The following is a 17182-nucleotide window of genomic DNA, read 5'->3' as shown; positions in this document are numbered from 1 at the left end:
TTAACTTGTATTATATTAAGGTTATGAAACTAAAATAATCTCGCTAATATCAGTCATGATATCGCATCATTTTATTGCTAAAAAATGCTCTTTTTATGCTTCTAACAAATAAAAAATTTGAATTTAGTTCCCACTATTTCAAATCCAAGGGTTTCATATCTTTGCGTAGTTCTCTTTTAGGGCAAATGCCAAATTACTGAACATAAATATACATGTGTGTGTGTGTGTGTGTGTGTGTTTGTGTAGCTCCATAAGTACACTACTGCTCCGTATTACGTTGATTTCGATCTGCGCAAAGGTGAAAAAATGATTTATGTTCCGCCAACTCGAAATATTAATGTCCTGTAAATAATTTTTAAGTGACATCAAAAATGATTGACTAAAAAAAATATTTAAAACTTAAATTTAAATAAAGTGCAGCTCCAATCCATTTAAAAATCTAAAGTGTGGGCGGTAAACTTGTCGTAAAGTGAAAATTCCATCCAAATGTGTCTACAAAAAAAATAGTACGTTTTGACTGAACAAAAAAATTTAATTTTTCGTCATCCAGACAGAACCCTTGAGCAAAAATGTTATAAAGAAAGGTAGTTATTTAATTTAAATTTTTGAAAGCGCGGGCTTATTTAGTTATTGTTTATACAGTAACGTTTGCTTTTCTTTCTCTTTCTCTCTTGCTATCTATGATTACACACATATATATTTTATATCAATGTATATGTATGTATAAATAAATGTATATATGTAGCCATCGAATAGAGAGAGTAAAAGAGAAACAGAGGCGCGCGTGTGCATGTGTTGTGTAGAGATGTACTGAGCGGCGAGTTTGTGCAGTCATCGGCCCAAGCAAAAAAAACTAGAGCGACAAGTAATTCTTAAGGATCGATAACTTGTCATGACAATTTGACATTTTTTTGATCCTGTTATTATAATAATTAATTATAATACGCAAGTTCAAGAAAATGATTAAAACTTACAAAAAAACAGTGACATTTGTAATTTAAAATTTTAAACGCCAGTGCGTGACGATTCGCACTTGATAAAATAATAGTTACTTCGGTTAAATGTAATATAACCTAACATGTACGCAAGTATTATATACATTAAGGGAATTATTTTATTTTTTACTAGAGCAATCAGAAAAATAGATACTAAGTTAAAAAGTAGCATTAGATTACAAGAGATAAAATTATATTTATATTCGAGTATTAAATTACTTTTGTTCAAAATTTTTAACGTACACAGTCATACATTCATACATACAAATGTATATATTTATATGTATTGTAAGTGTATGTGTGTGTGTGTGTGTGTGTGTGTTTATGTATACAAAGTTCTTTTTTTTATAAGTTCGATTTAAAAAAAAAATAAAGCAATAAATATAATGTGTTATATGGCGCTGTCAATTTCAGCGAAAATGGCTCCAGGGCCGGATAATCGACAGGACCTTACGCCACTTGATCAAAATCAACAAGAAACCAGCAGTCGTGGTGTTATGAATGATACTATTGATGGTGCCACTGAGGTTCCTACGAAAGATGTGTCTAGTGTCGTGAGTTCATGTTATTCGATGATTGCTTCTGTTGGAAAACTGGTGAGAAAGTCCGCATGTTTACAAATATTTTACTAAATATACCTGATACATGTACCTGAAGATCGAAACGTTTTTCGCGCAACGAAATTAAAAAAAAATTAACGTAACTTGACTGCTTAAAAGTGACTTGGGGTAATTGGGGGTGGCTGCAATTTTTGGCTGACATACGAGCATGCGAAAAATTTCCGAAATCTAGATACAGTGGATTTTTTACGTTTCATTTCGTTTATCTATTTTCGTTATGCGAACATTACGATCTTCAGGTACATAAATATATACATATATAATTTGGTAAAATGAATTGTCATCAAGTGCATTAATTACTTGATTAATTAATTGATATATTTCATTATTATATTTAATTCTTAAAAGTTTTTTGTTTGAAAATATAAATTTATAAGTATGCATTTTTTTACAGAAATTAGGTTTTTTTTTTGTAAAATTGCATCAGTCAAAACGTTTTATGTTTTATTTACTTATTTATTTATTTACGCCATTCGGCAATTATACATTATAGAAACAATAGGTAAAAAATAAATGATAAACTAAAATTACAAATTGAAGAAACAGATAACATCACATGGATGATAAAAAAAGATGATCCTGAAGTTAGCAGATAATTAAAAATTTTTGAATTTCTTTTTCAACAAATCAATCAGAAAAAAAAAACAAAAATCAAAATATGCACTTGTAGAGAATTTAAAAAACTACAGGTGCAATTTAAAAAAAATTTTTTTTTTCTATAATTTACTGTCTAAAATAAAATCCAAAAATTATTAGACGTCTGCTAACTTCAGTATCATTAAAAAAAGTTATAAGAGAAAAATCTAAAATAAAAGTAACAGCAAAAAATAACAAATATCACTTATATATAAATAATATCCAGCCGTTTTGTAACCAAGGACAGGACAGTTGATTACATTACTAAATTTCTAGCGACACTTTTAAATTTTTTTGCCGAAATACCAAAAATATCAATCTCAGATGCAAATTCGTTGACTAACTTTGATATTCTATACAGCGGAGCTCGCGTGGAGTAGCGCGTTTTCTAACAATAATTAGTATTTTCCATGTTAATTTTCGTTTTAAATTTTGGCAACTCTTCAATACATACTTGACAAATTTTCCAAATTTACTGTAACCATTGTAAATTTTACTGTGGCCATAGTAATTTTTGGATGTGTTTACTTAAATTTCCGGCAGGTGGCCAACATGGACCGGCATTACTATGACACCATAGCATTTCAAACAGGAATACTTGTCCCATCTATTAATTTGTTAGTAATAATGAAATTCATCAAAATTACTGATCATCTTGAAGAAGTAAAGTCTAAAAAGTGTAATCGTTTATTAGTAACCAAAATATTTATTCATATATTCATTTTGGAAACTACCAATTTGTATAGATCCTCATGGTAATCGGAAAAAATAGACCCGGAAAAAATAGATCTATTTTTTCCGGATCTATTTTTTCCGGTCTATTTTTTCCGGGTCTATTTTTTCCGGGACCCGATCCTCATGGGTTATAATATCATATTTCACACTTTAATTTTTTAAATTATTTTCCAATAGGATTAAATACGCAATTCTAGATGAAGTTGAATTACAGGGTTTTATTTACTACAAAAAATTATTAAGTATTTTTAACTGCAACAAAATGAAAGTACGTTTAAGGACTTAAGTATTATAATTTGCACTGCAATAATCGAGACTACATCTTGTAATAAAGTAATTACAATTATAGATACCAAATTTTACACTGTCGTGCTTAGGAAGAAGGCAGTAACTTCACTTACTGCCTTTATATCTTCCCAATGTTAATTTAACAGTAAGTGAAATTACTGCCTTCTTCCTCAGCACGGCAGTACAGTTTCTAATGTATTTTTAGTTGAATGAAACTTTAAAATGTCAGTTACGTATTATTTTTCAACTGTTCTTAATTGAAAAATTTTTAGTTTATAGAAGAAGCTGTAAAAATCGTTATTTATTCCTAACTCTCTAAACATTAATTAGTGAAAATGAGTGAATATTCACTAATTCCAAGTGCAAAGCGAACCGCTAATTTCAAAAAGTGGTTCGGTTGGCACTCAGAATTAGTGAATATTCACTTATTTCACTAATTCATGTTTAGAGAGAATATATTTTTCGTTGTATGAGAATAAATGTTTTCTTTTATTAGTTGATAAAATTTAGTGTGAGCTACTGATTCTCGAGAATGATGAATGTTCTGTGAATTATCACATCTCAAACTGTAACTTTTAAACCCTTCTGCTTGAGTAAAACGCTACTATATGAAATAGTGAATTAAACTATTGAGAATGTAAGCCGACCTAAATGAATTTATAGACAAAATTACAATGTGGGTTAGTAATTTTTATCATCAAATTTGAAAGTTGAAAATCTGTTTACTATTAAGGACTGAAAAAAGTCTTATATGAAACTGTAATAATTACTTCGTCTCCTAACTAATGTAATTCTTACAGTTTCCAAGTATAGGGGCTGATATTTGAAACTGTAATTTTTCCACTATTATTTTTTCCGTGAACAAAAACTATTATATTTTTATATGAATTATAAAAAAATAGATTTATCAATAAACTATTTAAGGCCATTCTCAGAAAGTGCCTCCCACTTTTTAAAAAGTTTCAACGACTTTCAACCGTCATGAGTCTCAAAATTTAATCAAGTAATTAAAAACAAATTGAACCATTAATTGAAAAAAAGACAATTCTGAGACATAGATTTTAAAAAAAATTACTTACAGTTGACATCAATTAGGAGTTGAACGAAATTTGGAAAATAAATTTCAGTAAATTTTATAATTTGGATTTTAAAATTTTGTAGGCTAAAATTTATTCAACAAATTTCGTTAAACTCCTGATTGACGTCAACTTTAAGTAATTTTTTTTTAAATCTATATCTCAAGATTGTCCTTTTTTTAATTAACGCTATTTTTTTTAATTAATTGATAAAATTTGATACGCTAATGACAGTTGAGTCATTGAAAGTTTTCAAAAAGTGGGGGCACTTTTAAAGTTTATAAATATAATTTATTTTTAGTAATCATGAATAAAAAATGACAAAGTTAGCAGACATTTGGATTTTTTTTAACAAAAAAATATTTTGAAAAATTGCACATATAGTTCATTAAATTTTCTACATGTGCATTTTTTTTTTTAAATAATTTTTTTTTATCATTTATCTGGTAAAAAAATTTATTTAAATTTAAAATGTCTGCTAACTTTACTAATGAATAAAAATCGTTTTCGCCGTTGATATTCTCCAGGTGTTGATTGACGGATTAAGTGATGAAAATAAAGTTAAATAATTTATCAGGGCGATTTTCGTTTTATCTACGTTACTGCTCAGCTTGTATTCTTAGCAGTATAATGGTGACAGCCATGCCGATTACTGAGAAGAGTGCGCCCGCGCCGCGCTCGCTTCCAGTGATAGCCTTTCTATTTTAACATTTATTTAAAACCACTGCTTTTTAAAGATATATTACAACTTTAAATATATAATACGTGAATTACAAATCTAGTTAATATCACATCCACTTATTGACCTATATTTTGTTTCAAAATAAACCGGAAAAAAACAAAAAAAACTTCCCAGTAAGTATAAAAATTAAGCTTCTGCTCATTCGATCCGGGTGCCCTCTAAAAATATAAATTTTCTACCATTACTTTATATTTTGTAGCTCATTTTTTTATCTTCGCTTACTGATTAATTACTTATACTGAGTTGCAATTAAGAGGCTTATAAATTTACATGATCGCCACTGCACTGGGAATATCTGTTTTACTATCAGCCAACAAAACTTCATTTTATATATATATATGTATATAAAAAAAATTAGGTAAATAGTGATAAAAATGAATGCTAAAAAATTATCGGGAACAGAAATTTGTGACATTGAGTGGAGAAAACTTAATGATTGCCTTTGATAAGTAAATAAATAATCAAAGTTATGTGTCCACTGAATGTGTACTTTGCCAGTTCGGGTATTTCATCATATAACGTACTATGATATACTTGTGTCGTTTCATAACCGTAATACCCAGTCAATACCCTGTGATTAATTAATTACAATAAATAACTACGATAAAGTTATTGATAGCATTGTTATCATTTATCAGTTATAAATATTTTTAATTCTTATAGTAATTAATAATTTTTCCATTGGTGACATTTTTTTCCTTTCGACAATTTTTGAAAAAATTACATGTAAATATTTCTATAATTTACTTACAAATAAGTAAATTTTCTGTCAGTGTAAATTAATTTAATTGATGATTAAATAAAATTGATTACTCTGTAATCACAAAATTCTATTTATTGACTACAAAAAAAAGTTTCGACATCGGTGCGTTTATCGGTACTAAAACGTGTTTGTTATTTTGTTTTATCAAATAAATTGAGATTTATTTTAATCGGCCTATTTGTTTACTAAAAAATAAGATAAAATTTAAATATAAAATATTTTTTACTTCAATTTATTTTACTTTATTTTATTTTATTTATTAAAGTGAATTATTTTTTATACGTTTTGTAATCAAAGTCTATAATATTTTGAAAAAAAAATAAATGAATAAATAAAATAATAAAAAAAGATCAAAATTTGCTTTTAGAATCTCGTACTATTGTAAATTTTATACATAAGCCATTATTACGTAATATCTTTTTTTTGCTTCGTAATCGCGAACGTTTTTATGTTAAATATATACTTATTGCAAAACACTATAGGCTATCATACAATTAAGTAGGAACAAAATTTTTAAATTTTTTGTTTATTAATTTAAAATGTTAATTGTTTTATTTAAATTAAATATTTTAGGAAGAACCAGCGACACTGTCCACTTTAAATGAAAGAGAATTACGAGCACTGTTAGATGAAGCTATAACCTATACAGGTTCAACTAAAGATCGTGAAGGAAAGTCAAATCTTTTTAAAGTAAATATTATTTTTAAATATTATTATTATTTAAAACTTTAAATTATTTATTTATTTATTTAAATTAATAAGCAATTGTAATAATAATTTTTTTCAGGAACTTCTGCAAGAAGCAGAAGTTGATGAAACCGAGGAGGGTCGTCGAGTGGTAACAAGTTCTCGAGGTATACCGGGGTCGAATCGTCGCAGACACAAAAGAGACTCTACTTGTGAACATTTAACTCACGGTGGATCTTTACAAAATTTAGCCCAACCACTTAACAGTGAATTCGATAGCAGTTTTACTTACCTTACGTCTGGTTCTAGTCATACTTACAGTGGGGGCAGAAGAAAGAGTAAAAAGCATTCGGGATCTAATGTATCTGCTCGTCAACGAGAAGGTGGCTCTTTACCGTCCAACGTAAACGCCTCGCATAGTCTCGCTTCTCTTGTTAGTCTGGACCTAATTTTCGACAAAAAGGTAAATGGTATCTCGTTAACGTTTAATTGCTGAAATAAACAAAAGAATTTTTTAGAGGGATTTTTGCGAAGAACGAACTGTCTACTACTGGGCGAATAAAGAGAAGTCAAGATCCTTGGATAAACCGTCTTATGGCTGTGTAACTAAAAAAGATGACAAAGAGAGCGTGGGTGCAAGCATCGATGCTGATATAAATGATAAAAAATCTCCAAAAGTAAAGTATGTCACTAATGAAATGATTGAATCAGATTATTCATCGTCCAGTTACAAAGATGATTACATGGTAATTTTAATTAGTAAAAAATACATTTTTTAAGTCTTTTAATCTTTTAACAGGGTGGCCACAAACCGGGAATTTAATGCAACCGGGAAATGTCAGGGAATTTCGAAAAGTATTCGGGAATTTGATTATGACAGTTCAAATTTAAAAAATTTTTTAACAATACACTAGTAACAAAAATTATTAGTGTGTTTTGACCCGCCCCAAGGCACTGTGACGCCCACCAGATACCCGGGAAAATTTAAATTTATAAAAAATTTTTTAGAACAAAAGTGAATAGCCAATAAAAAAAAATGTATGAGTTATCAAGTGTACTGATTAAAATGAAATTCAAGTGAACAAATTTTAATGTAACGATTACGAATATTCTTTATATATAGTATCGATTTAAATAGCAAATAAATATCAATTTCATCATACTGCATGCACACAAAATTGACACACACACATTTAGTGCAGACAGAAAGCATGATAAACTTGATTTTCATTTACATTTTTTACTGATTTTGTTTTACTAATGTTCACTTAAATTTCACTTAAATCAGTATACTTGATATTCATACATTTTTTTTTAGTGGTTATTCACTTTTCTTCTACTAATTTAATTATGAATTTAAATTTTTTCGAGTAGATAGCAGGCGCCATAGTGCCTGCAATCAGGGAAAAATATGAAAAACTTTACTAGGAAACCGGGAAAAATCAGGGAATTTTGAAATCATTGTTTTGTGGCTACCCTAATTTAATGATCTGTCAACTTATCATAATTATTTCAACATTTTTCACATATATTTTTATTCTTATTCAGTATTTGAATAGAAAAAGTAAATCAAAAACAATTCGGAACCCCAATATTATATTCTAATGTCTGGCAATAAATTTCAGGTTAATGGACTAAATGATAAAGATGCAGTAAATAGTAACGATTCTATAAATTCACCACGAATTATCCAATCGAATATAAATGGGGAAGACACAGAGGGTACTGAGATGAAAATAATTGAACCTCGACGACCAGTTCAAGTAATATCGTGTCCTACGTTTGATACCGAAGAAACATCAGTTGATTCTTCCATCGAATTTCCTTTACATGAGTATAATTGTAAGCAAGATAAACCCAAGTTTACCATAAACGGTACGCTCCAGCTGACTACTTATAACAATGCCAAATGTAACGTCACCAGTGGCACTGTATCCGGTGTTCAACAAAGCAAGGTCACTACTTCTAATTTGCTTCCTATAATGCACGTTACTGGAACGCAACCAAATATAGCTATGGGTATGTAACCTCATTGTTATTCTTAACTTTTCTCTTGATGTTTTAAACTTACGTATTAATAATATTTTAAATATCTCCTAGCAAATCACCGAAAAAATATAACTAATCCGTGTTGATTCTGCTTATTTATTGTTATCTTGTCTATTACTCAAAAAGACGGGGTCAAACAAATTTTGCTTCCCTACAAATTGATCCCACCGACATCTGATCCCATCGACAATCGACAATAATTTTGTTGTCATCCCGAAAAAAAAGGATTTCTTGGCGCAAAAAATTTTTACTTCTCCAAGAAAATTTTTTCATAATGAATTGAAAATCAAAATTTTCTTGCGGCGGGAAAAAATTTTCTTAAGCGAAGAAATCCTTTTTTTCTGAGTATGAAGGGGTAATTTGCTCCGTGCGTGACAGCAGCGCTGAATTATGTATGAATTAAAGGGTGATATTTAAGGTATATTAAGAATATAATTCAATAGGACTTTACAATTCAAAATTTTAGTTTTTGGTTTTAATAAAATTCTATGGATCTATAAAACAAGAGAAAAGTTTTATTTATTTTTAAGTTGAACGGAGTCTAAACTGTATGTTTCTAAAATAAATTAATAGCTGAGACTTAAAAATTATCAAAGCATATTTTCTTTTTTTATACAGCTGTGTCAAGACTAACTTCACAAACTAATACCGCTAAAGATTTTTCTGTATCAATTGATAAAAAATCATTGGATGAAAATGGTAATGCTGTGCAGAGCCATAATCCTGAGCGTAAAAAGTCACGAAGAAAGCACACCCAGGAGCCAAACGTGATTGTCTACAAAGCCGAAAATGTGGAAGGCCATCGTAATGAAGACATCGATAGCCTTATTAATTTCATCGAAAATAAAGATGCAAAGAACAAAAAAGGAAGAACTACTAATGGAAATACTATGAAAGTTAAAACAACAACAGGCCCAAAATCCAGGAGCAGAGACAAAGATTCCAAAAGAGATCAACTTTCTTCGAAGTTACAAAAATCAAATTCTCTTGAAGAGATATCCAAAACTAAGTTAGAGGATCTAACTGCTGAAAAAAGTTTGAGTTCAAGTGAAGCTAGCAGTTTTTCCTGTCAACACGGTAATATTATTTTGTAGTCTTTTCATTTAAAATAGTATATACACACCAAAAGAATTGATCTTCTTATTAACGAGATCCATTGCGTTTTGATTTCCTCCGCCAAATACTTCTTATAATCAATCCACTTATTCGCACTTATCTTCTACCCGATATATTTTAAATTCTTCCCTTCAATCGTGTGAAGAAATTTTTTTTCTTTCAAAAATCATTTTCAAGTTTGGTCGTTCGTTCGCTTTATCCCAATAAATTAATGATCTACTTACCAATAACTTTTTCATGATAAATGTGGTCAATTAAAACCAACAAATTGATGATACATTTAGTGATACACCAAAAAATTAAATTAAAATTCAAACTCAATCAAAACTTTTTATTTATATTTATATTTATCTATCCCTTTCGTAGGTACTATCAACGGAGGATTATTGAAGAGAACAAAACAACGTAGTGCCGGCGATTCAGCAGTTGATAGTCGCCGAGATCGGCATTCTTGGGGAACAGAAGAAGGTCAGTCAATATATTGCAATGAAATAAAAAATGAATTCAGCAGTAATACCGCTTGTCCACGGAAAAATTCTAAAAAAATAAATATTGATGTAGAACCTGAACCCGAGTTTCTGGTCGTGACAAAGAAAAAAAAAAGCAAGAGGCAACAAAGAAGTTCTAGTGGTAGTAGAACACAAAATTTAGTAAACTCTTCATATTTATCAAGGAGAAGAGATTTTGTGAATGACTACACAACTTCTCATTCACCAGAATACAGAAGAAAGTCTGCTTGCAGTGTTCCGCCCAGTGATAAATCAGATAGTAGTGACTTAGATTCCGTGCACTCACTTCCTGTTACTTCAAATATCAAACATAATGTGTCTCTATCATCTGTCGGAGTACCGCAAGCAAGTTATGCCGACATTGCGCGCATGGCAACCATTAATTTGCCTCACGGTCCTGCTCTCCATACCTCACCCACGGTACCGGCCATGCTGGTCGCTGAAAACTGGGGAGTTGTACCCGCGAAATCACCCTCCGAACCGGATAAATTCCCTCAAGACTATTATCCTAGTCTTGACGAACTGCAACAGTCTGACAGAAAAATAAAACAACACAACTTCTCAAATTCCAATTTAAATCAGTTCAGTTTAAATTTCGACAAACACTCGTTACCAGACAATTTAAAACTAAAAAACACAACTGAGTCCAAAAAGGCCGAGGCACATGAGGAAGCTATCAACAAAAAAATTCAAGTTATGAAATACGTACAAGAACAAAAAAATCTAAACGCTAATTCTATTTACGTTACTGATCAAAACGACACTAATTTTTCTAAAAAATTAAGAAACTTTGGCAACAATTCTGTAGAACAATCGAAAATTAACGTCTCTTGTGTAAAAGATACCACTCCTAATACAAATATTTCAAGTAATTTTCAACATTCAGTCAGCAAAAATTGCCAACAAGTTCCGTCGAATACAGGCGGCGTAAATCATTTCGAACCTGGTGATTTAAAAAAATCGGGTAATGTACAAGAAGAGTTTAAAACATTTAATACGCAACACAACCAAGAAAGTAGTAGAAAATTAACGAACTTGAATGTCATTGATTGCTCTTCTACTTTAATAAATGTCAAATTGGATTCGAAATCGTTAATCCAGCAGAGTTCAAGTGAAGATAACCTGAAGCCGGTGGTTATTAAAATTGAGAAAACATTGAAATTAACTACTAAAGATTATCCGCGAAATGCTAAAGCAACAACGTTCAATAATATAAGACCTACTTGTATTACATCATCGCAGTGCGAGAAAGAAGATTTAGAAACAAAAGATTTATATAAACGTCAAATTGTTACCAAAGAAAAGGATTCAAAATGTGGCTCTAAAAGTTTTCTAAAGCAAAACTCAAGACCAGCAGTCATACTAATGGACGAATCTTCATCAGATCCAACTAAAAACAAGGAAGATGTTTCGAGCGAACTGACATTTGGTTTTGAAATAAATGAGCAGTTGCTACAATCTGAGGATAGTAGAGTTAAAAAACTTAAAGACAAGTCAATTTTAGCATCCGAACCCTCACAATATTCAAACAAAATAGCAATCAATTTTGAGAGAGCGCCACCTTCGATGTTTGACAAACACACAAGATACGGAAAATTTCCGTCAGATTTCCATTTGCATTCGCCGCATTTATATCAACCGCAACCTCGTCAGATTCCTCATACCCAGATGATCGTTTCATCGACTCCGTACTTCGGATATGCACCGAGATTTCAGCCACCAAATAATTACGTTCCACCTTCACCGTTGCTTACATCTTCAAATATAATGGAGAAATATAATCAACCTAAAGAAGATTTTTCTGCGCGTTACATCGCACCTGAAGAAGCTGTCGATGTGAAAAATTATAATCACGACAAAATCGTTACATTTGTTGGTTTAGGTGAGTCATTAAAATTTTATTATTACGATTTTGATGTGTGTGAATGTAGCAGACAGAAAAATTTAAAATTATTAATAAATAGAGCAAATAATAAATAAAATGAAATTTTAAAAAAATGCGCATTTAAAAATTTTTGAAATTAATAAATGCATTTTTTTAGAGTATTTGCTCTATTTATTTATAATTTTAAATTTGTCTGATGTCTGCTACATTCACAGTCATACGATTTTGAGGTTAGCAGGCATCGTCGTACGTCTTTTTATCTTTGTATAGAAGTGAGTCTGCACACATTTTTCAAAGTCCAAGTGCTCACACTTTTAATGTCCATAATTAAATTTTTTTCACGTGTTCAATTACACGGCGGATTGAATTTTCTGTGTAATTTTGTGTTTAACACTAAATACTTATCCGAGCCTTGCACCTTGAGGGTAAAAAATTGATGAAAATAACATGAAATCTTATGGAAATCCAAAAGTTCACACCTCAATCGTTCATTTTATTTTTAATCATTACTTTTATTTATAATATTAATTAACTTTTTTTATTATAAATTTTTATTCAACTTATAAATTATCAATTTGATTTTTTTATTTATTATTTTCAGTTTAATATTTTTCTGTTATCATTTTTTTTAAATATCCCGCCTTTATGTCTTAGATGCCTCTCTTTTTTTCAAACCTTTAGGTTCAAACTGTTCCTCAATAAATTCTCTGTATGCTAGTATACAATTTTACCTATTTTGGGGTAATTAAAAGAGTAGAAATATTTTTGTGTGAGTAAAATAATCGAAAGAAAAAGGTCCTTGAAGCAAAATTTATTCACACAGAGAAAAAAAGAAACTTTTAAAACTAGTGTAACATTCTGACTAAATGTTAATTCACATTATTTTTTATTTGGTTAAATAAGAATTAAATAATTCCCAGGTAGACATCATTGGAAAATCTACAGACCTCCTGTGATGTTACTGTTCGACTCTCATAGTTTTTAAATTTTGTTTGAAGGGTTTAAATTTAAAGAATACAAAATTTTAAATGAATTCAAGTATATTCTTAAATAAAACATTAAATTTAAAGTCAGTCGGTCACCGGACAGAGGTCCGGAGCCTTAGATGTTCGTCGGCTGACTGCCTGTTCTGCCTCCGCAGATCCAGTACAAAAAAATTATAAAATTATAAATCGTCCAACGTCGCATCTCAGGTTACCCTAGAGAACGTCGTCGAGGCCCGGGTCTCATGCCTCGTCATGAGTTTAGACTACGGGCCACGACGGTGTTCGCGGAAATCGCTTATCTGCTTTAGTTACTCTGTTGAAGAATTTTTCTTCATCGGAGTGATCAAAGTTTTATTATATATTGCCAAAAAAATTCTAAAATTTATATTTAAATATAATGAAGCCAGAACGTAACACTAGTGTTTAAAATCATAACCCGGAACCTGGGTGTCAATGTAGGAAATCTTAATATTCCAAACAATAAATTGTATAAATACGTGTCATAAATTTTTAATGCAAGTTACAATTTTTAAATTTGAAATATTAATTTTTCCTCTTCTTACTTCACATTCATATATATTTTAAATTAACATATTTTTCATTGCAGCGTGGGATGCGGTGATGCGTGAAATTCCAGTGACTGAAGCAACAGGCCGAGTACAATATTACAGTGGCCAATGAGAAGAAAGTGCAAAACAAACATTTGAATATTGAGTTTTTAAAATTTTAATAATCATAGTGGAACCTAAAGTTTAATTTAAAGCTACGATCGAAATTATTTTGATGCAGTGTAAAAAGTGAAAAGGTGACTAAGTGTATCAACTAATTTACGTTATTATTGTTTATATCGTAACACTGTTTAATATATGACTCCATAAACTATAGAAACATAAAGAAGGATTTCAAATGTATATACCCATGAAATCATTCACCGGGCAATTAATATTAATATGAGTTAATCTTAAGCGAACAGTTTAAAAGCTGAACAGTTAAATTGAATTTAAACAACGAACTTCACTAAAAACGGAAGAATGTAAATAATTCATAAAACAGAGTGAAATATTTAGTGCGCTAAAGTGATATTTATTAAGATATTTATCACTTATACACTAATTTTAATCGAGATATCAATTGTTAGTATATATTGTGCGTACATTCAGGCAAATGTAACAAAAAATATAAAGTTGTGTCACATTGTGAATTTGTGAGTTGATTAAAAACTATTATGTAGATAAATGATATTTAGTCTTTGAGAGATTTTCATTTCTCAAACAAGAGGCCATAAAACAATTATGATTATGGATAGACGTGCGTGTATATATGTGTATATAAATATAAAAATATAATAAACGTAGATGAAAATAAGTGATCGAACACTCTATAAAGTATAATACACTCACACGCACGCATGCGAACTCGTAATAAAATTCAAATTATATGGCATGTATAATAGTCAGATTATATTTGACTACGCAATGCAACAAAAGCTTCCAGCTAAGGCATCATTTCAAATATTCAAATGATATAAACTAGTATGTGTTGTAAAAAAAAAATCTTCAGCTGAATGAACATGAGAAAAATACTTCAAAAGGATATTTTATTCAAAGTATCAGATTAAATTATTACGGTAAAAGACCTAATACCCGATCAGGGAACTAGTATTCGATGGATTTGTAGTCATCGGGTACTAGTTCTTTGATCGAGTACTAGTTCCCTGATCGGGTACTGGGTATCTTACCTTAATATCTAGATACTACACGGAAAAAAATAGAGTACTGATTACTGTTCTGTGCAGTAATTGACAAAAAATCTAGGGAAAAATACATTTTAACATGAGTGATTCATATTAGAACAGAAGTCATTGCTCAGTACGTTCTAAGTACAGTCCAATTTTACTTTAACACCATAGCATTTCATACAGGAATAATGTCTCCGTGTATAAAACTCTTAGCATAGCTCTTGTTGCTGTATACAATACGAACACTTACAACATTGCGATAATGGTTCCTTAGATATCATTAACATCGAGAACAGTACTCAGTTCTGTTCTGACATGAACTATTATTAAATTCCTGCCTTTACTATTCTTGACACTAGAGACATGAATTTAGTGACAGTTCATATCAGAATAGGACTGAGTACTGATCTAGATGTTAATGAGTACGAGATCTAAGTAACTATTCCTCTCACTATGTAGTAAGTGTGCATTATATACAGCAACAAAAGCTGTGCTGAGAAGATTTACTCTCCTAACCATCAGCGCCGACTGTTTTAACAGTAACCAGTCATATTTCATGTACTTTATAGCACAGTACTGATTACTGTTTAAAAATTAATAGAATGTAGTAGGCAATGACTCACTTCTCTTCTAATATGAACATATTTTTCCCTAAATTTTTCGTCAGACTGCGCAGAACAGTAACCGGTACTCTATTTTTTTCCCTGTATGATTGTGAATATTTAATACTCACAGCGCAATTGGTTTTTAAACGAAAAAATAAATAATTAAAAGTGAAAAAAAAAGTTTTTTTTTTAGTTAGTTTAATTTATTTTAAACAGTCCTCGAGTGTCCTGAACATCTATTTAAATTTCAGCATTATGGTACTAGTTAATTTAAATGAATCATTTCTTATATATTTTTCTTTCTTTAATTTATTTTTTATTCAAAGACTAATGGGGGCAGAAATTTGAAATATTTAAAATTGTATTTTAAAAGTGCCTGGTTATTTTAACATTAAATTAAAATATATCCTCCTGAGATATTTTTTCCATATTTATCTGGCTGCAATCTTTAGTTTTACTGACAATATTTGAACAAATAAATTAACAATCATAAACAAAAAAAGTGAGTTTAAAATATATGGTTTTTAATTTTTACTGCAGACATGATTGATTACTCGTGGAAGGATTTAAAATTTAAAAACTTTAAAATGAGGAAAAAAGTTTGAATTAATTTTAAATAAATGCTTTGAATCTAATTATTAAAGTGAATTATAAAAACCAATTATAAGCACAGCTTAGTGTTTAAATATTTAAGAGATATAAAATAGCTTTTTTTAAGTGAGAAATTGTTGCTTGAACAAAGTATGTTATCTAAATTATGGCTAATTATCACACCGAATGTTTAATATTAAAGTAAATATATATTTTAATAAATTTTATGTTCTATTATATTTTTTAAAATTATAGAAACAATAAATTTTAAAGCATTATCAAGTTAGTTCAATTTTTCAAAAAGCAATAAATTGATTATTTAATTATATTATATAAAATATAAAGCTCTGCACAGAATAAATCATTTCTTGGTACAGTAAATATTTTGTATTACGAAATTGAAAAAAAAAATTTTCTTATGACTAGAAAAAATTTCTTGTTTCAAGAAAATTTTCATTTATCCTAAGAAATTTTTTTTACGAAATGAAAACAAATTTTTTTAAGACTTGAAAATATTTCTTGGCGCAGGAAATTTTTTCTTGCCTCAAAAAATGTTTTCTTGCCTCAAAAAAATTTTTTCTTTTTTGAAACAAGAAATTTACTCTAGTCCTAAAAAAATTTTTGTTTCCAATTCTTAATGCAAAAAATTTCTTGGTACAATTAAAAATGTTGGTGCCAAGAAATCTTTTTTTTCTGTGTATAATTTTTATGTTACTAGAAATATTTCGAACTCTATCATTATTTTTTTTTATTTTATCTGACTCCCTATGTCAGTAATTGGTGTTAACTTTGAAATTTATTTGTTTTCTCGATACTTAATTGATGTTTTAAAATGAATTTAATAAAACTTAACTATTATTCAAGCAGCAACTTGAAAAAACAATATAAAAAAGTAAAATACTTTACACTGAAATAATTTATCTTTTGAAATAAACAGAAAAATTAAAAAAAAAAAAAAACAAAAAAAAAATTATTCGTATGCGAAAGCTTAAGTAAGAAGTGTTTTGTTTATTGTTATGATAATATAAATATGTGAGGATGAATGTGATATTTGTCTGTTTAGTATTAAAAATTAATAATTATAATTTTGAATTCTGAAAAATAAGCTATTATATTAATTTCTCTCGTTTACTTATATTGTCATTTCATATATATATCTAT

The 17182-nt window shown here is 29.3% G+C and overlaps 1 protein-coding gene across 4 annotated transcripts; it reads left to right on the top strand.

The window, feature by feature from the left end:
- The first annotated feature begins 86 nt into the window (after window positions 1-86).
- On the top strand, window positions 87-15821 carry LOC130666529 (uncharacterized). 4 transcript variants are annotated; one of them, XM_057467653.1, is made up of 10 exons: window positions 87-584; window positions 1410-1591; window positions 6429-6545; window positions 6643-7005; window positions 7061-7288; window positions 8168-8561; window positions 9210-9668; window positions 10074-10175; window positions 10269-12098; window positions 13695-15821. In XM_057467653.1, the coding sequence occupies exons 2-10, from the start codon at window positions 1415-1417 to the stop codon at window positions 13766-13768; spliced, it is 3744 nt and encodes a 1247-aa protein (XP_057323636.1). In that variant the 5' UTR covers window positions 87-584; window positions 1410-1414; the 3' UTR covers window positions 13769-15821. The 4 variants fall into 4 exon arrangements, with proteins under 4 accessions (XP_057323636.1, XP_057323619.1, XP_057323627.1 ...); XM_057467636.1 differs by having other exon boundaries at window positions 90-584; window positions 10074-12098; XM_057467644.1 differs by lacking the exon at window positions 87-584 and adding an exon at window positions 826-1080 and having other exon boundaries at window positions 10074-12098.
- Window positions 15822-17182: the final 1361 nt, after the last annotated feature.

Source organism: Microplitis mediator, chromosome 1 (assembly GCF_029852145.1).
Source record: "Microplitis mediator isolate UGA2020A chromosome 1, iyMicMedi2.1, whole genome shotgun sequence".
Taxonomy (NCBI): domain Eukaryota; kingdom Metazoa; phylum Arthropoda; class Insecta; order Hymenoptera; family Braconidae; genus Microplitis; species Microplitis mediator.
This window is presented reverse-complemented; position numbering and strand designations above follow the sequence as displayed.

Coding starts and splice junctions, on each gene's coding strand:
- LOC130666529 (XM_057467636.1), top strand. CDS start 1,415: ATGGCTCCAGGGCCGGATAATCGACAGGACCTTACGCCACTTGATCAA. Junction 1,592..6,428: donor TTGCTTCTGTTGGAAAACTG/GTGAGAAAGTCC, acceptor TAAATATTTTAG/GAAGAACCAGCGACACTGTC. Junction 7,006..7,060: donor ACCTAATTTTCGACAAAAAG/GTAAATGGTATC, acceptor AGAATTTTTTAG/AGGGATTTTTGCGAAGAACG.